The 20543-nt window shown below is 35.1% G+C and overlaps 2 protein-coding genes across 2 annotated transcripts in view; both read left to right on the top strand.

The window, feature by feature from the left end:
• LOC134819948 (short transient receptor potential channel 4-like) overlaps positions 1 to 1495 on the top strand; it is a 219816-nt gene extending 218321 nt beyond the window's left edge. The window contains exon 6 of the mRNA XM_063830111.1: positions 837 to 1495. The gene's annotated coding sequence lies outside the window, so the exon portion shown is untranslated. The remainder of the gene's footprint in view (positions 1 to 836) is intronic.
• Positions 1496 to 10202: 8707 nt separating this feature from the next.
• On the top strand, positions 10203 to 18003 carry LOC134819847 (IQ calmodulin-binding motif-containing protein 1-like). Its single transcript, XM_063829998.1, has 7 exons — positions 10203 to 10351; positions 10563 to 10633; positions 10821 to 11002; positions 11517 to 11648; positions 13734 to 13831; positions 17429 to 17539; positions 17905 to 18003. The coding sequence occupies exons 1-7, from the start codon at positions 10268 to 10270 to the stop codon at positions 18001 to 18003; spliced, it is 777 nt and encodes a 258-aa protein (XP_063686068.1). The 5' UTR covers positions 10203 to 10267.
• Positions 18004 to 20543: the final 2540 nt, after the last annotated feature.

Raw genomic sequence — 20543 nt, 5'->3', positions numbered from 1 at the left:
CCCCAAAATCCACCCGTTCCCATTTGTAAAACTACCTCTCCTCTCGACAAGTGTAATCAAGTAGGTAAATCCCTAGTCGTCTCCAGACTCCAGAGGAATAGTTGTTGTTGATGATAACGGTAATTTATAATACTCCATAGGAATCAAATGATTTATACACCACACTTTGATAAAAATCGTTAATTTCATTGAGCAATTTACTACGTAATTACAATTAATGTTAGTCGTAACTAATTGCATCCAAGATACCATGATACCATTCATATGTACATACCATTCATACATATCATTCAACTACTATGCGGACATATTATATGATCTGCTTAATAATACAATCATATCATATGTTGTCCGCGGACTGGGTCGAGCTTCTTGGATACTGCCGTACGTTTACATCTTATAAAAGTAGAAAGTTGTTTTTGTCTTCCATATTTGCATATTATTACATATTTTACATATTTTACATATAATTTGCTTGTTCAGAGCTTCAGAAGAACCCTGGAGCTAAAGACGAAGAAGACGCTCAGTCCATGACCTCGTCCCCCACTGGTCTTCTGGACCCAGCACTCGCCCTGGAGAGGATGTCTTGCAACCTCGAAAAACAGGTATAGTACTCTTAACATAATATAACTTAATATTACTTAACTTAATATAATTCACGATTTTATTTTGAACTGTTAATTATTATTTAAAGTCGACTACCTGTAAGACTTTGTGACAATCTAAGAAACACATTACCACCTTGCTTGTAAATTAGCTTTTACACTTAGATACCAGACTTAGCTAATTGCTTGCGGAGATCGAATTATGTCCAAATTACATCTCTGAATTTTCAGGAGCACTCTATATCGGAGTTGAGGCGGGCCAACCAGGAGCTCACCCTCAAGCTAGACATCCTGTTAAAGCGTGTTCGAAGTAACAACCACAGCTCTGAATGTTAAATATAATTTATATATCTTCGCTTTTTTATTTGCTCATTAATAGACTCTAGGCGTATTATGTTGAAATGAGTCATGTTTTGCTGAGTTAATGGGAGTTTGTCACTGGTTGCAAGACTTTTGAAATATGTTGAAACGCTGCTGTTCAGCGATTTGTGCTGTTTATTAAATTATGGTATAAAATGGGAGCTCCACACCAATACAAATACTAAAGAGCTGAATAAGCCTCAATAAAGTCACTAGAAAGGAATTTTTTGCTTAAACACTCTAGAGAAAACATTTTTCGTAAGTTACCCATAAATTGAATTCCACTTAATATGTTGAAGAAAACTTCAGCTGTTTTAAAAATTCAATCCACCGCAACCTGACTTAAGTTTTAACGAATTTAAACATGAAAATTTGGATAGATTCATCTTAGATTTAAATTACTGATTAATAATAGTTTCGATAATAACATCAGACACCACACAAGTTATATAACTAAAATTCAAAGTAGTTCCACCTAAGTCATTAGTGTATATTGTTTTATGGCTATAAACGTCTGGTCCAGTTATATAATATCTATATTATATTTTAAACTTGACGAAATTTCCCCGGCAACGGGGACATAGAAGAAAAAACACCGAAAATCGACCTCAAAATGACCCTCTGGTGATGCCAAACCCAGCTCGCAAATGGAGTTGAAACCTCGCCATTTTTAGCAGGGTTGTAGAAAAAGGATAGGAATAGGCTATAGCATTCTTAGAATTTTGATTTAGGCTTTAGATTTTTTATAATTAACGTCGGAAGTGAGGTTAAATAATCGTTAGAATAATGGCGTTATTTAAGCAAAGGTTTACTGCGCTGTTGCGTAGCAACGATAAAAATGCACGTGCGCGAGCAACCACAGATTAACAACGCGCGTTGTTATGCTGTATGATACGTCATAATTTCAAAACTAGCTCACATTTACGCTCACGCTATGACTTCTTATAACTTTGTTTGTGATTGCAATATTTTGATGCAGTAAAAAGTATCGATACTTTTTTTTCGATACTAAATTCGCTAGAACTACACACAATGCTGACATGACGCCGCGCACACACAATCAACAAAAATATTGTTGTTTTCTAATTACGCAAATAACTTTGCGCAGTTAAACATTTTAATTGCCTGGCAATAATTCAATTGACTGTCATTCTCGATTGAAATATCAGAATTTCACAACTAGCTCACATTTACCCTCATGACGCTATATACCTATATATATTTATAACTTTGGTTGTGATTGAAATTTTTTGATGCGGTAAAAAGTATCGTTTTGGGGCTATATGATGAAGAGAAATTAAAACATAACTGATGCTTAAAATTTCCTCGAACAAAGCTTTCGACTAGCGGTGGGTTTCTAGTATTATATGTTTTTAACTAATTTTAACACTACAAATCTTTACATTTATTGAGGACTTTACAGTAGGATTGAATGTAGTTCGAGGAGTCCTACTCCTTCTCGCCTAAGATAGCGTTTCTCTGTATCATAATATGTGGACAATGTATATACTCCCTCTTCTTCAAGTCCCTAACTCTTTAGCCTTTATTTATAGATGTAATGACATAACTTACATTATATTTTTAAATACACAGCTTTCTCTCGTTCTTTTCTCTTTCTTCTCTCTCCTTTCTCTCCTTGTCTTTGACATGAACTAGCAAACCACTCCTTGTACCAGCTGTTACAGTCCTCATAGCTTCACATTATTTGTGAGATTATAATACACTTAGCATCTCAATTCACTGTACAGTACTAGCTCAATTCATATATAATCTAGGAATTCAAACTTTATTGCGACACCTAGCCTGTCTAAAGTATTATCTATGAAATATGAAATAACAAAACTAACGTAACACGTGGTGCTTCAAACAGCGTTCCGTATTATTGGTGTTTTTGTATGAAGTACATGCAGTAGAAACAGTGCTCAGTTTCTTATCTCCAAATAAGGATCTAGAATACAACTTGGTAGGTTGAAACGTTTTTGTGAGTAGAGTATACACATTACACTTCCGTAAGAATCTGTTGGCAGAAACAGCACATTAACTGATAAGAGAGATAATACCAGAACTCATTTCCTATTAACCATCACCGATTAGCTTTAACAATCTCTACTGCTGTTAACTAATCTGTATTTAAATTTTTGCTACTTTTTCTAACTTGAACCAGAATTTAGTGCGGGAGCTAGATACGGGACTAAACACGCGTTTATTTTTGGTTCAACAATTCGCTGTCTGTAATAATTGTCGAATTGTTATTAATCAGTACTAAATTCGTGAATCTGGATCATTTCATTTACTCGTTAAAAGATAAAGATATAAACACTGCAAGGCCTTGCAATTGACAAAAATCGTTAAATCATTGGGATAAATCTTTTGGAGCTTCCCTCCTGAAATTTTTTGAGCAAGCCCAAATTTCAGGATATTATGTAATATGTGTCATGGTCTCGTGCTATGAAATTCAACATAATTTACTTTTAAATTGCTCAATTAACTTGCGTTTTGTATCGATTATTTTTCTTATTAACATATAATAATTATTATGGCAATTAAACTTTTGGTAGGTGTAACTGATAGGTTTATAATTATAAAACTTCTTTCAAGATAAGAGCAACATCCTTAATCATATATCTACTCTGATCATTTTTGATAGCATTAATATTATTCAACATTTATATCGGTTTATCTGGATATGAAATCATAGCTAGTGTTTAATTGGTTTGATGCAGTTGCTAGTTTGGTTATAAAGTTTAATTTGTTGTGGGTTTATAAAATTTTGTAAATTTTGCTGGTTTAGAAACTCAGTTTGAAAACTCGATAACACCTGGTTAACTCATGATGCATAACGGAATTAACTAAATGCTTTAATACTTTGAAATTGCTGAATTATTTGTTATTAATCTTTTTTTGCATGTCCTGTTTAAATGCAGTTTATGGGCTGTACCCGTTCATGCAGTATTCGTTTTTGAAATTTTTGTGATAATCGAGCCTATGGAATATATCTACTGGGTTTTTAAACAATAGAATCTCTTTTTTTGTATTCTGATGAATAGTTAAGACAACATTTTAAACGAAATAATCTTCTGAATTTATTTTGCAGAATGTCGAATAACCTGTAGGTATGCTTATAATATTATGTTGAACTAAAATTTGAAGGAATAGGGTACCGTAAATCGGTTTGAAGAGTCGAACGATACCTAAAATTATCATCATTAGTTGTTTAATAATCCTTCGAGTCTTTAATTTAAATTTAGATCTTATTCTTGGGTTGAACGCCATTGAACTTATAAACTTATAAAACAACACGTTTTTATAAACTTATAAATTTATAATAACCTTAATAATGCTGGTATAATTTGTATCCTAATTGATGTTTTGTTATCTTACTCGTTAATAATAATATGTTATTGTTATTATATCAACATGTGTTGCTATCTTGATAAAATATTAACCTCATGTTATCTTTAAATGCTGTTTAACAACATTATTGGTTATGTAATAACAATGTTAAGTTGTTGATTTAAATCAATCTCCTCGTTTTATTTCATTCTCCATGCAACTCTAATATAAACCTAAAAAATGTCCATCTATATAACAATAAAGGTTCATTAATTATAATAAGCGATTGTATAAGACATCTGCCAGATTTAAAATGATGCCTCAACTTTACCATATTACTCTAGCATAACAGTCCGTGTGTTATGTTCACAATAAGTCCAAGCGACTGTGATTATTATCTACATTCGTTATCTACAGAATAAGCAGTAAAGTCGAAGTGACTGTGATTATCATTTACAATTTACATCCGTCCTATTAATTATAATCATCAGTCCATTACACCTCATTTCTCTATAGTCCGCATTTGCAGCAGCGCCATAATGCACAATCTCACCTCTGAGTTCATATTGTTGGTGTCTTGTTACAGCTGCACTGTTTAACAGCTTGTAAGAGGCGTGACGTCATTATTTACCCTGATGCACGTGCAAACTGACCAATAGAATGGCCAGCTCTACTATAGTCTGCTCTTATATCATACTTTCCTATATTTCACGTATCTTGCATTGCCGCTTCAGCCATCACACTCACAGACCATGTTATTTATCTGTTATCAGTATCACATGAGCACTCACCCCATCCTTGAATTCTGTACGATTTATTATACTTGAGTTCGTCTTTTAAATTTGTGTACTTCGCAGCAACTCTAATTGTAACCTAGCAACTCTAATTGTAACCTAGCAACTCTAATTGTAACGTAGCAACTCTAATTGTAACCTAGCAACTCTAATTGTAACTTAGCAACTCTAATTGTAACCTAGCAACTCTAATTGTAACCTAGCAACTCTAATTGTAACCTAGCAACTCTAATTGTAACCTAGCAACTCTAATTGTAACGTAGCAACTCTAATTGTAACGTAGCAACTCTAATTGTAACGTAGCAACTCTAATTGTAACTTAGCAACTCTAATTGTAACCTTGCAACTCTAATTGTAACGTAGCAACTCTAATTGTAACGTAGCAACTCTAATTGTAACGTAGCAACTCTAATTGTAACGTAGCAACTCTAATTGTAACTTAGCAACTCTAATTGTAACCTTGCAACTCTAATTGTAACGTAGCAACTCTAATTGTAACGTAGCAACTCTAATTGTAACCTAGCAACTCTAATTGTAACCTAGCAACTCTAATTGTAACCTAGCAACTCTAATTGTAACGTAGCAACTCTAATTGTAACGTAGCAACTCTAATTGTAACGTAGCAACTCTAATTGTAACTTAGCAACTCTAATTGTAACCTTGCAACTCTAATTGTAACGTAGCAACTCTAATTGTAACGTAGCAACTCTAATTGTAACTTAGCAACTCTAATTGTAACCTAGCAACTCTAATTGTATAAACCGAGCAACTCTAATAATTGTAACCTAGAGTTCTTACCATTGCTATCTTGTATGTTGTTTCAACCCAAAATGTAGTTATATTTTGTTAAGTTATGAATCACTATGAATAATTAACTCAAATTAATATAATATAATGGCATCCAGTTGCAGTTTATACTAGTATAAAACCCTGATCCTGTAATTAAATAATCAATTTCCACGTGTCGTGAAGCCTAGTTGAATTATTTAACCATGCCATGCCTGGGTCTTAAGCATTGGAGTAACTACTAACAATACTTAAATATACTAAAAATTAAAATGTAGCTAATTATTTTTTTAGTAGTATTAATGTAGCCTTGTCATAATTAGAAAACAAGACATTTCATTTGGTTGCGATGAGATGATAGTGCTAACGTAACGTTACACTTATTTTGTGACTCGTTTATCGGTTATTAATTTAGTCTATTCTCGTTGAATTATCTACTTTCTCCTCTTAATTCTCCTCTTAATCATTAACTAATTGACGCAATTCTCAGAATATCATAATTTGTATAACTAATTTTAACTTTCCGTAGAAAAGAAATTCACAAAGATGCCGTAAGTATTTCAATTTAATGTATCCGTTGAAAAGCTTGCGAAATAATGATTCCATAATTTAATGTTCAGAATAACACTTTTTCCATCATGAAACTATTATCTCCTATTATTATTATATAATATATATATTTCCTAATATTGCAGGGGTATTTGTGCACTTGTTGGAGGACTAGGCTCCATTGGGGCAGGTATCGCTACTAGCGTACCGTTCTTGGCGGGCTTTACATCTTCTGGTATAGCAGCAGGGTCAGCAGCGGCAGCCGCACAGGCTGCAGTTGGAAACGTGGCTGCAGGGGGTGTTTTCGCTTTCATGCAGAGTGTTGCTGCCACAACAGTAATTGGAACTGCTGCAGTTGTAGGCGGTGTCGCTCTCTTTATCATCTGTTAAAAAGTACCTGTTGGGAGGAGTGATTTTGAGAGGACTTTTTATGCAAAACATTAATTTATTGCGAACAAAACTCTTATCTGGACGTGTTAGATTTAGTAAGATAATTTTACTCCACGTTGTTAAATTCATGATCAATAAATAAGAATCATGTTTTTATGTTATTGTTTTTTTTTTCTAAATTAGAAGAATACTTTTTTGCGCAAATTTTCTTGCGACAACTTGCTCGTTTTTATAAATTTCATTACACATAATTATCATCTTGAGTATCTTTTATTGATGTTTTTGTATCACTATCTTGTTATTAAAAATTTAGAATAAGAGATTGTTTCACTTATGACTATGGTAACTATCCGAACTAAATCAAATGTTGAACTAGAAATATGACACACTTTCTGTGTGACTCGTTCATCAGCTGTTATAATTATACGCTCTTCCACATGAGACATTATTTTCTTCCTCATTAAATCATTTAAGTAAATCGATGCATTAGTCAAACATACATATTATTATATGACAACAAGTGGGCGACAGGGGTCACGGCGAGCGCTACTTATTTTGCGGGCTTTACTTGGAGTGGAGTCGCAACAGGATCTGGAGCTACATATTTTGTACAGCAGTTAATTGGTGACGGATCATTCAATTCCGCTTTGTTATTTATTCGTTATTGAGTAAAACTTTATTTTCTGATCAAAATGTTAAAGGAAATAATTAGTATAGTTCAACGATGTATTACACGATGGGGATGATAAATAAAAGCAATGTTTGTTAAGTTTATTTTGATAATATAGCGTTACTATAGCGAGATTGTGTATCTAAATTACCGTAGCTATTTAAATAAATTCGAGTGAATTTTAAACAAACTTGATGATATGATAGGAGTCAATTATGGAATATATACTTGAAGGAGAATCTGCAAAAGACCTGCCGTGAGTAATTATTAAAATATCTTTCTTTTTCCGTGCCTACTGCCTATTGATTCGATATAGAATATGGTTAATTATAATATGTTGATAAAAGGCTCTTTTCCTTTATATTTTGTTCAGCAAGTTGACAAGGGGAAATACTTTAATTTGAATAAACCGTTAAGAATTGTAATTACAATATCTCAGTGTTCCTCAAATACTATGTTAATAATTCGAATATACTAGTTATTTAACTGTCAACTTTAACTGCAAATTCCGTGGCACTCAACCAAAAAGGGTGTGTCCTGCCATCCAACAGGCCCACTCTTAAATACCCCCTGATAGTATAAACAATCTCCCACTCGTTTTAGCAATCCCTAAACAAATCCCAAACTATCCTCCTTGTAACCAAAACAGAGGTGTTAAAATGCACCCTCTGATAATCAAAACAGAGATGTTAAAATGAACTCTCTGCTCCCCAAATCTCTCTGCTCTAAACAATTCCTAAACTATCCTCTTTGTAACCAGAACAGAGGTGCTACAATGCACCCTCTGATAATCAAAACAGAGATGTTAAAATGAACTCTCCGCTCCCCAAAACAGAGGTGTTAAGGCCACAGGGGGGGGGGGTCCGAGGTCGATTTTGAGATTTTGAGATATGTTGTAGAGTTCGATCTAAATTTTCAAATGCTTTTGTCCTTACCGAAAACAAAGTTTCCTATTTGAAGATATCGCGCGTTGAATTTTGAGGTTTACCTGTAATTCTATTGTAAATGAAAACTTTAAATGAAATCGTGTTCAAAATCTATCTTCTTTTTCAGTTTATGACTTAGAACCTTGTAACTTGGCAACAATGTTCTTCAAGGTATTTTGAGTTTTTGTTATGTAACGATTTATGATATCTTGCTCCAAAGCTGAGATATGAGGTTAACCATGAGTGCGGGTTACAAAATTTAAAATGGTTAACCTCATAAAAAGAGTTAGGAGCAAAATTACAACAATCGTTACATAACAAACTTTTAAATTTATGTCAGGAACATAAGTTCCAAATTTGAGGTGAAATGGATAAAAACTCTAGGAGAAGATAGATTTTGAAGTCAAAAATTCGAGGTTTTCAGGAGAGGCAAAAAACTGTTTTTTATGTTATGTGATTTTTGAGAATTTTGCCTTTATTTGTATATTTTTCAAAGTTTAACTGCTGAAATAACACAAAAACAATAAAAACAAAGCTTATCGTAGTTTTCAGTTGTAATGGCATCAATATTTCTGCCCTCCATTATCGATTTATCAAAAAAATGAGGTTAAATGAGAATTGGTTAACCTCATTTATAAAAAAAAGTAAAATAGCTACAGACAAATGAGTGGTGGCAAAGTATCCACCACAAAAATATATATTGATTCAAAGCATAATGTTTTTTTGCATTTTTTGAGGCCTCGACCCCCCCCCTGTGGCCTTAAACTGAACTCTCTGCACTACCCTGCTGTACTAAATTTCGTACACTTATAAATGCCCTAAAATACTACGCTAAAATACTGAACTAATACTGACATGCATATAAACTTATGATATAAAACCAACTTTAATCAAGTTTAGAATCTAAACAGTTTCAAGTCCATTTGCCATTAGGGCTCCACTTCTCGCGATCTCCTCTGCGCATCCATTAGGCTTCCCTTCGTATTCTTCTCTCTCCACGTCCTTCTTCACGGTCCTTTCTTATCAGTCGTCTATCTTTATTATGTCCACCGATACATTGTAGTTATAAATTGATAGACTATGACAATAAAATTATTATTTTGGCAAATGCCAAAATGACCCTACAATAATGTTATATCCTGTAACTTTTTCATTTATCTTCAGTTTCAATCTATGTGAAATAGGGGCGGAAGGAGTCGGTATTCTTTCCGGCTTTTTATCTAGCCTAGGTCTACCATGGTTAACAGGTTTCACCGCAAATGGAATTGCTGGTGGTTCAATCGCTGCTGCAATACAAGGTTACTTCGGGAATGTCGCCGCCGGTTCTGCTTTCGCATGGTTACAAAGTCTGGGAGCCACCTCAATTCTTGGTACTGCTGCAGCTCCGGTTTTTGCAGTTGTTGGCGCTGGAGGAGCTGTGTCGTACTATGTATTTTGTTAGAATGTGTGAGGAACTAGACTGTGAGGGGATGAATAGTAAATGAATAATATGCCAATTATGGGTAAACTATGCATCAAACAAAATTATTCTTCTGGGTTTTTAAATCACGTATCTGCTATCTATGTTTTTGGTTGCATTTTTCAAGTTGGTAATTTTATATTGTATAGAATTCGACGATGATTAAATTCATATTGATTGTAAGTTTTTATTGTTAGTTTTGTTGCAAGTTTTGATTGTGCGAGTTTATTTATTTTTTCATTTTATGAAAGTTACTCGAAAAAATCCGTCAATTCCAATTTTTGTTAAATATCATAAAAACAATCAGCTGACTAACAAAAGCACAGCTTTAGATGTAAGACAAGAAAAAAGCAAGTTTGTAACTGAAAAAAAAGCCTGTGAAGTCGGTTTGTAAAATGGCTGCGAAACAAGAGGTTGATGTTCTCTTGTACAAGCTGTCTAAAGCGGGAGATAGCAACATACCAACACTTCTTTTACAGGTTTGTTTAACTTATTGCTTGCTTTAACATAATTTTCAATTAGCTTAAAATCTACAAGTTTGTTATAAATTATTATTTGTTAGGGAATATTGTTAAAATCCAATGATATCCGCGATGAATCCTACATTACTAACAAGTAAAGTGAATAAATCCCCTAAAATAATGATCGATTTAATGAACTAATGAAGTTGTTACTGTTCCAATCTACCAGATAGAACAGCTGCTGGAACAGCATGATAACAGGGAGATCAGATCACTGCTCTGGGAGAACGAGATCATGAGGTAGGTTTGAAACATGATACCTTCAGGGTTATTAAGTAACTGATGATTGTGGTTTTTGTCAGACTATAATCTGACAAGAAGTTTTATAACCGTAATTAAATAGTGATCAGTGTTTTAACAATATTACCAATACCATGAAAAGCAGGATATTGCCACATAAGTCTTACATCTCTCTCCATGATCCCAGCACCATGACGGATGTGATAAAACAAGATTTTGAGGGGTTGAGGGTGCCCTGGAGCACGGCTACTAAACTCTGCACTCTCCTAGCTAAGTGCTGCATGGGCTTCACTCAGTCACAGGAGTTTTCTGGTGTTTTCCTCCCTTTGGTGGTCGATAGTTTCATGGAACTAGCCAATAACATTCAAGGTTCAACATTAAGTACACTCGCTCGATATTATGCACCAACTGTGCACTGACCATATTATATTAGTTTTGGTTGATCAATATTTTATATCAAATTCCCGACTTCCTGACCAACCTCCTAGTTGAGAGCCTGCATGGTTTACATTTAATCAATTAAATAAATCTGTAGTAGTTGTATAGCAATACTAAAGTAATGGGATGTCAACATTTTACCTTCACACAGACATCAAACGCTCTAAGAAGATGACGATCATACCTCGTTAAATTTGATAAATCATTGGATAACAGTATAACCATTAACCTTGGTCTGAATGGTCTCATACTGTAGCTCTGGTAGATTACGTAATGCGTTAATAAAGTACATAGTTCTAGCCTCTAGGGAAAGATATTTCTATTAGCTTCCATCACCACTGTTACCCTGTTAATTCCCCTTGCTACCCTGTGAATCACCTCGTTACCATAGTTATCACATTTAAAGCCGTTTTTATCAGATCCAAATACTGACTATCACCCCCAGGACTTGTATCTCCAGACGAGGAAGACTTCAGACAATGTCTGGAATGTGTGTTCTGGTTGGTGGACTACTCCCCCTCCCTCGGACAGACCATCATTGAGTCCCCGAGACTCCTTACCATGCTCATGACTGAGAGTAAGTTACCATGTTAATAGTAACCATGTTAATAGTAACCATGTTAATAGTAACCATGTTAATGGTAACCATGTTAACAGTAACCATGTTAACAGTAACCATGTTAACAGTAACCATGTTAACAGTAACCATGTTAACAGTAACCATGTTAACAGTAACCATGTTAACAGTAACCATGTTAACAGTAACCATTTTTTTTTTTTTTTTTTTTTTTTTTTAAGAGAGGCTGGGCATAGAAAGCCCACTAGAGGATAGCATTAAGATGCTTTGCCTACCTCTGGGATGAGGAGGGGTTTATTGGAGACAACAGTGTGAATTGTGGAGGACGGTGGTGGTAATGATCTGAATGGGAATACCGCGCTTTGGTACCAGATGAGTTTATAGATCAGTTAGGCAAGGCTGCAAATGTGATGTGTTAATGCGCTAAGTTACACCAGTCTGATCCAGTTCTTCTGGTACTATTAAGCGTTTGGTGCGGTTTGTGAAGTTGACGATTGTGGTAATGTGGTGGTTGTCGAATATGTCGTTGACCGAGAGGTAGTAGTCCCGAAAGTATTGACCTCTTAGTTGGGCAATAGCTGGGCACTGTCCAAGAAAGTGTGAGACAGTTTCCTCTCCGTCACCGCACATAGGACAAGCACTGGTGCTAGATTTGCGGATGGTGTGAAGGTGTTTGTTTAAGCCACAGTGGCCCGTGATTAGGTGGACTGCGGTTCTATAGTCTTGTCTATTGTTGATGAGTGACGTGTTTATATTATTGATTATTTTGGTGTGCTTTTGGCCAAGTGTTAGTTTGGTGTGTCTAGGACCATCCGTTAACCAGATATCCTGATTCAGTCTGTGGACTTTGTTGTTGATTTGTCGTTTGATGTAAGATTGAGGGATTGGGCATTTCAAAACGTGTTCGCTGGTCGTGCCAAGCTTGGCCAGCTCATCCGCTTTTTCATTTCCCCACAACCCAATATGGGCTGCGATCCATCGGATTAACAGTAACCATGTTAACAGTAACCATGTTAACAGTAACCATGTTAACAGTAACCATGTTAACAGTAACCATGTTAACAGTAACCATGTTAACAGTAACCATGTTAACAGTAACCATGTTAACAGTAACCATGTTAACGGTAACCATGTTAACAGTAACCGTGTTAACAGTAACCATGTTAACGGTAACCATGTTAACGGTACCCATGTTAACAGTGACCATGTTAACAGTAACCATGTTAACAGTAACCATGTTAACAGTAACCATGTTAACAGTAACCATGTTAACAGTAACCATGTTAACAGTAACCATGTTAATGGTAACCATGTTAACAGTAACCATGTTAACAGTAACCATGTTAACAGTAACCATGTTAACAGTAACCATGTTAACAGTAACCATGTTAATGGTAACCATGTTAACGGTAACCATGTTAACAGTAACCATGTTAACAGTAACCATGTTAACAGTAACCATGTTAACAGTAACCATGTTAACAGTAACCATGTTAACAGTAACCATGTTAACAGTAACCATGTTAACAGTAACCATGTTAACAGTAACCATGTTAACAGTAACCATGTTAACAGTAACCATGTTAACAGTAACCATGTTAACAGTAACCATGTTAACAGTAACCATGTTAACAGTAACCATGTTAACAGTAACCATGTTAACAGTAACCATGTTAACAGTAACCATGTTAACAGTAACCATGTTAACAGTAACCATGTTAACAGTAACCATGTTAACAGTAACCATGTTAACAGTAACCATGTTAACAGTAACCATGTTAACAGTAACCATGTTAACAGTAACCATGTTAACAGTAACCATGTTAACAGTAACCATGTTAACAGTAACCATGTTAACAGTAACCATGTTAACAGTAACCATGTTAACAGTAACCATGTTAACAGTAACCATGTTAACAGTAACCATGTTAACAGTAACCATGTTAACAGTAACCATGTTAACAGTAACCATGTTAACAGTAACCATGTTAACAGTAACCATGTTAACAGTAACCATGTTAACAGTAACCATGTTAACAGTAACCATGTTAACAGTAACCATGTTAACAGTAACCATGTTAACAGGCAGTGTGGGTATAGACATGTGTTTATTGAAGTTACTGAGAGTAGTGCTGACCCAATCTACTGCTGCACGGTACTACATTGAACGTGATAAACTTCTGGTAAGTTACTATTACATCTCATATTATCTTATTATATAATATTATACATTTATCACATGCCTTCTCATGCGATATCAAAACTTTCGCCCACGAGGCTTGCCGAGTTAGCGAAAGTTTCGATATTTCCCGAGGCTTGCCGAGGGTTATATCGACATTTTCAATAACGAGGCTTGCCGAGTTTTGAAAATGTTGATATCGCATGAGAAGGCATGTGATTAATGTTTTATCACACTTTCTTTAGAGCCAAATTTGGCCGGGAAAGCAGAATTTGATCAAACGTTAGTTATAAATCTCACCAAAGCAAAACTAGACATGTCGAACTTATTTATGTTTATAATGTCCAAGCTATATATTATATATAGCTCTCGATAAGTTAGTATTTCAGATATTAAAGTTACAATACGTGAAATTAGAATCTCGCGTTTCACATTTATGACACAGTGAATGCTGTGTGCCGCGCTGAATTTGCTTTGTACTGCTACCTAGTGCATGCAATATTAATGTGTTTTCCGCCTATGGGTCTTGTACTTATGAGTCTAGAATATTCCGCCGCGAGCGCGTTTGATACGTAATTACATCCTGCAAATCAATTGATGTGAGGTGATTCTAATACTTTATTTCTATTAGATATTTTTAGAGTCAATAAAAGTGTAGATGCAGTATAATGTATAGAACATCCGTTTAAGTGTTGATAATACATCACAGTCCTTATCGTATAATCTGTATCTGCGATAAGGTGAAAGAATTTCCTGGTTGTTAAATTTACATAGAGCTGTGGCGCCATGATTGTCTATTTATCAGTCCACATTATACACTGCACACCCTAATTTACACCAACAATATTATCGTCCGTCTTGATTCTTGATTGTCTGTTATTTCAGAATGATTTAATCAATGCAACTTGTAATCGTTGACTTAGAATTTTATCAAGTATTCTGCTTAGTTCTTAGTCAGTATACATCTTTACTTGCCATTATTTGCCATTATTTGGAGCCAAATTTGGCCTGGAAATCAGAATTTGATCAAACGTTAGTTATGAATCTCACCAAAGCAATACTAGACATGTCGAACTTATTTATGTTTATAATGTCCAAGCTATATATAGCTCTCGATAAGTTAGTATTTCATATATTAAAGATACAATACGTGAAATTAGAATCTCGCGTTTCACATTTATGACACAGTGAATGCTGTGTGCCGCGCTGAATTTGCTTTGTACTGCTACCTAGTGCATGCAATATTAATGTGTTTTCCGCCTATTGGTCTTGTACTTATGAGCCTAGAATATTCCGCCGCGAGCGCGTTTGATACGTAATTACATCCTGCAAATCAATTGATGTGAGGTGATTCTAATACTTTATTTCTATTAGATATTTTTAGAGTCATTAAAACTGTAGATGCAGTATAATGTATAGAACATCCGTTTAAGTGTTGATTATACATCACAGTTCTTATCGTATAATCTGTATCTACGATAAGGTGAAAGAATTTCCTAGTTCTTGTATTTGAATAGAGCTGTGGGGTCATAATTAGTGTCTATTTATCAGTCCACATTATACACTACACTCTCTAATTTACATCAACAATATTATCGTCCGTCTTGATTCTTGATTGTCTGTTATTTCAGAATGATTTAATCAATGCAACTTGTAATCGTTGACTTAGAATTTTATCAAGTATTCTGCTTAGTTCTTAGTCAGTATTCATCTTTACTTGCCATTATAAATTATTTGCCATTATCTGCTTCGAGCTAGAAATTATCTGAACTGGAAATTATCAGAACATTTGTAATATTCAAATGTATCTCTTCAACATTTTAGAACGCAGTACTCCACCAGCCTATAACCACCCTGGTCATGGCCAGGTAGTTCACCCGTACTGTTACCAATATTGAATTGGTCTAATGAATGGCAGCACATTAATCATCGGACCTGTTTGCCCCAGTGCCCAGACTAATTTATAACCAGATTAGCTGATTAAGTTACGTCATTCGTCCCTTGATATATTTATATAAATAATATATTTTATAGGATGTTTTTATTGCACTTATTTGCACTAACTAAAATTCAGTTAAAACTAGTCCTGGGATAGAATTTCCGCTCTTTATTGTACAGAATCTACATATAAGTCTCTTTATCAGTCTGTTTATAGATCAGCCACGAATTTCGCAAGCTAATCTAGGCGAAACCGGTTTGGAAAAGCCAAGTATAATTTCTGCACAATTTCTATATGGAATATGGCTCAAAGAAGGGATCAGAGGGGGTTAAAATTCAGGTCTGAAATGGCTGAAATCTGGCTTTGTTTTGTGTGTTTTCTTCCTTCGAATAGATCAAACATCGTTTCTGTGTTTACTACTTTTTGTGAGGGTGACTGTAGTTTGTTCTGACACTTCCTTTTTAATTTCAAGTAAGCGATTAAGGAAATTAATGAGTCTGATTGATTGTATCGCTGACAAGTACCAAAACTTTGTGCAACTTTCAAGTCTGCTTGTAAACTTTGATCTCGTTTTCAGTAACCTTAAGTCGCTTGAAACTCGTACAAACCAGGGAGTTTTTACTTTGTTTCATCATTCGAAGCCTAATTAGGTTTTGAACTATGAAGTGCAGTAAAAAAGCAACAGCTTGAAAAAGTTTTAGAACAAAAAATTGTATTTTGCTTAACATACTCAAACGCAAGGAAATGTTTTTAAAACAAGGTATAAATATATATTTTTCCTAAATCTGGAAAGTTTATCTGATCATTGCATTTACGGTCATAGACTACTTCAGGTTGTTGATTTAAATCTTTATTTAAATCAGTACCTCACAGTAGTAGAACAGTTGTTGATAGTGGGCTCCTTGTTCCTATGGGAATATCTGACTCTCTCTGAGCAACGAATTGATATTTCATGCCCCCGGGTGAGAGCCAGTGCTTCCCATCGGGGCATGTAATATCAATTCTGCTTTCCTGCCTTATTAGGCTAAGAAGTACAATAGAAAGTCAACATTGGGAGGAAGTTTTACAAGGAAAGTTTTTATTTCGCTTGACGCATCTGAAACGCAAGGAAATGTTTTAAGTTTTCGTTTAAGTATACATTTTGCATCAAATTGTAAATTCTCTCTGACCATTGCATTTAAGGTCGTAGACTACTCAGGTTATTGATTTAAATCATTATTTAAATCAGTACCTTACAGTAGTAGATCAGTTGCTGAGAGCGGGCTCCTCGTTTCTATGGAGCACTCTCTGAGCAACTAATTGATATTTCATGCCCCCGGGTGAGAGCCAGTGCTCCCCATCGGGGCATGGAATATCAATTCTGCTTTCCTGCCAAATTTGGCTCGAAAGTGTGATAATATTATATATTATTATACTATACTCAGTTCAAGGTATTTTGAGAAACAGCGTTTTGAATTTTCATATTATTGCTAGGACTATAATTCGACTAATATAACGAAGTCTGTTGAAATTATTGCACATTATTGATCGTGTCTGCAAGAATTTGCTGCAGATAATCGAATCATACTGGCCATGAAGTCATCATGAGCTGTAACTCTCAAGTGTATAATAACCTTGATTAAAATCATAATTACCTTCATTAAAAGTTTCCAATTACTACAGGTGATATTTGACGAAGTAATGCTGAAGATGACAGAACAAGATATTCCGGCTCTACAACAGATTGGAGCTGATGTCATCTACCAGGCTGCCAAACGACATCAACCTTTCAGAGTTAGTTCTTATTTTATACCAGGCTGCCAAACGGCACCAACCTTTTAGAGATAGTTCTTATTTTCTACCAGGCTGCTAAACGGCACCAACCTTTCAGAGTTAGTTGAAGACGATATTTCCAAATTTGTTTTTCGAAAGCTCCTGCTACCATGCTATCATTTATCTGTTTCAAGAATCCCCTCTCAAGTTGTTTGTATTTTCTCAGTCTTAAGACACGTGTTAAGATACGCATGGTTATTTCTCACACTCAATAATACATTTGCATTGCTAACTATTATCATAATTCATCGATTATCATAATATGATCTCAATTATCATTATTATCTAATTAGATATAATTATGAGTCTAATTCCCAAATGTTCAGAGTATACTGCTGGAGAACGGAGAAGAGGTGGTGGATTTGTTGGAGGTTATCAACACAGCTCCCGGTGCCCACGATAACATTAACATGCTACTCAAGTGAGTTACTAAAGTTACTAAAGTTATTTAATGAGCCGATCATATCACTGTGATAGTACTACTACTACTATGTCGGAACTAAGTCCGATCTACTCCAGATAATTCCCTCCATATATCCCTGTCCCGCATCAGGGTTTGCTGTTCCTCTTTAGAGTTTGTCCCAACTTCCTTCAGTATTATAGACAAGTAGCTTTGTTTTGGTTGGCCTTGCTGTGCTGTACCATGCATAGGTTCCCATAAGACTAAATCACTGGCAAGTAGCTTAGGATGTCTGATAAGCTGATACAGTGTCCTGCACCGTGATAGTAATAGGTGTAAAACGTTGATTGTCCTCCATTTTCTCGGGTAACCATACTGTTAAGGATAATGGGGTAATATAATGGCGGATAAAGTTTAACCCTATATTCCACCACGTGTAAAACTAGTGGTTGGTGTGGTATTGTCCCAGTTTAGGAGGTACACAGTACTTTAACTAGTGGTTGGTGTGGTATTATCCCAGTTTAGGAGGTACACAGTACTTTAACTAGTGGTTGGTGTGGTATTGTCCCAGTTTAGGAGGTACACAGTACTTTAACTAGTGGTTGGTGTGGTATTATCCCAGTTTAGGAGGTACACAGTACTTTAACTAGTGGTTGGTGTGGTATTGTCCCAGTTTAGGAGGTACACACTACACAGTACTTTAACTAGTGGTTGGTGTGGTATTGTCCCAGTTTAGGAGGTACACAGTACTTTAACTAGTGGTTGGTGTGGTATTATCCCAGTTTAGGAGGTATTTCCCCCAAAATTTAAAAAACCCCCAAAACTTAAAATTTTTTTTATTTAAAACAAAATTTTTGTTTGGTTTTTTCCCGAGAGGTTTAAGATTTAAAAAGTGGGGGGGGAAAATTCCCAAAATTTAGGAGGTTAAAAATCCCAAATTTTTTAAAAATTTTTTTTTTTTTTGGGTTATTAACCCCTTTTTGGGGGTTTTCCCCAAAAAAAACTATGGGTTTTTTTTTTCCCCCCCTTTTGGGGAAAACGTTTTTTTAGTTTGGGTTTTGGTTTTTCCCCTTTTGGGGTAAAAATCCCTTTTTTTGTTGGGTTTGGAACCCGTTTTGGGGTAACCCATTTTTAAAAAAATTGGGGGGGAAAAACCCTTTTTGGGGGCCCCCCATATTTTAAAAAATTGTGGGGGTGGGTATTTTATTTAGGGGGTAAAACTTTAAAAACCCTTTTTTGGTTTTTCCCCCATTTTGGGGGGAAACCCAATTTTAATTAGGGGGGTTTAAAAAAACCCCTTTTTGGGGTCCCAAGTATTTTTTTAATAGGGGGGGTTTTTTTCCCGGGGGTTTTTTGGGGGTAAAACCCTTTAAAAGTTTTTTTTTGGGGGGGAAATTTATTTGGGGTTTAAAGTTTTTAAAAAAAAACAAGTTTTTGGGTTTTATTTTTTAAGGGGTTTTTTTTAAAAAACTATTGGGGGGGTTTTCCCCCTTTTAAGGGGTTTTAAACCCCCAAACAAGTACTTTAAAAAGGGGTTGGGTTGTGGTTTTTTCCCCCCTTTAGGGGGGTACCCACAAGTTTTTTTATTTTTTTTTTTTAAAATTTTTTTTTTGGGGGGTATTTCCCATTTTTTGGGGGTAAAATTTTTAACTTTTTTTTTGGGTTTTATTTCCCCTGTTTGGGGTTTAAAAATTGCCCCCAAACAGTTTTGGGGGGTTTTTAAAAAAAAATTTTTTTTGGGTTTTTTTAAAAACACAAAACAAACTTTTTGGGGGGGTTGGGGGTACCCAGTTTAGGGGTAACAAAATTTTTTTGTTTTTTTGGGGGTTTTATTTTTTGGGGTTTTTGGGGGTTTAGGGTTTTTTAAAATTTAAATTTTTGGGGGGGGGTTTTTAAATTTTTTAAAAAAGGGGTTTTTTTTTTAAAATTACAAGAAACTTTAACTGGGGGTTTTTGGGGGTTTTTTCCCCCCGTTTAGGGGAACATAAACAAAACATTTTTGGGGGTTTGGGGGGGGGGTTTTTTCCCCCCTTTTTTGGAGGAAAAATTTTTTGGGGGGGGGGGTTTTTTGGGGGGGGGAAAAAAGTTTTTTTTGGGTTTTTTGGTTTTTCCCCCCGGGGTTTGGAAGGAACAAATTTAAAAATTTTGGTTTAAATTTTTTTTTGGGGCCCCTTTTGGGGTTTTTTTTCCCCCAAGTTTTGGGGGGTAAAGCCTTTTGGGGTGGTATACCTTAAAAGGGGGGGTTTTTTTTCCAGTTTTTTAAAATATTTTTGGGGTGGTAGGGTTTTTTTTTTTTAGGGGGTTGTTTTAAAAAAAATTTTTTTGGGGGTTTACCCATTTGGGGGTAAAAAAAAAAGTTTGGGGGTGGTTTTTTGTTTTAAAAAACCAGTATTTAAAAGGGTTTTTTTTTTTAAACCCCCAAATTTACTTTAAACTGTGGTTTGGTGTGGTTTTTTCCCTTTTTTGGGGGAGGTACAAAAACACAGTATTTAAATTGGTTTGGGTGGGGGGTTTTTATTTTCCCTTTAGGAGGTACACAGAAAATTTAACTTTTTGGGGGGGGGT

This window comes from Bolinopsis microptera, chromosome 8, assembly GCF_026151205.1.
Source record: "Bolinopsis microptera isolate Bmic1 chromosome 8, MBARI_Bmic_1.0, whole genome shotgun sequence".
Classification (NCBI taxonomy): Eukaryota; Metazoa; Ctenophora; class Tentaculata; order Lobata; family Bolinopsidae; genus Bolinopsis; species Bolinopsis microptera.
The sequence above is the reverse complement of the archived record's forward strand: the minus strand, read 5'-3'. Positions and strand labels throughout refer to the sequence as shown.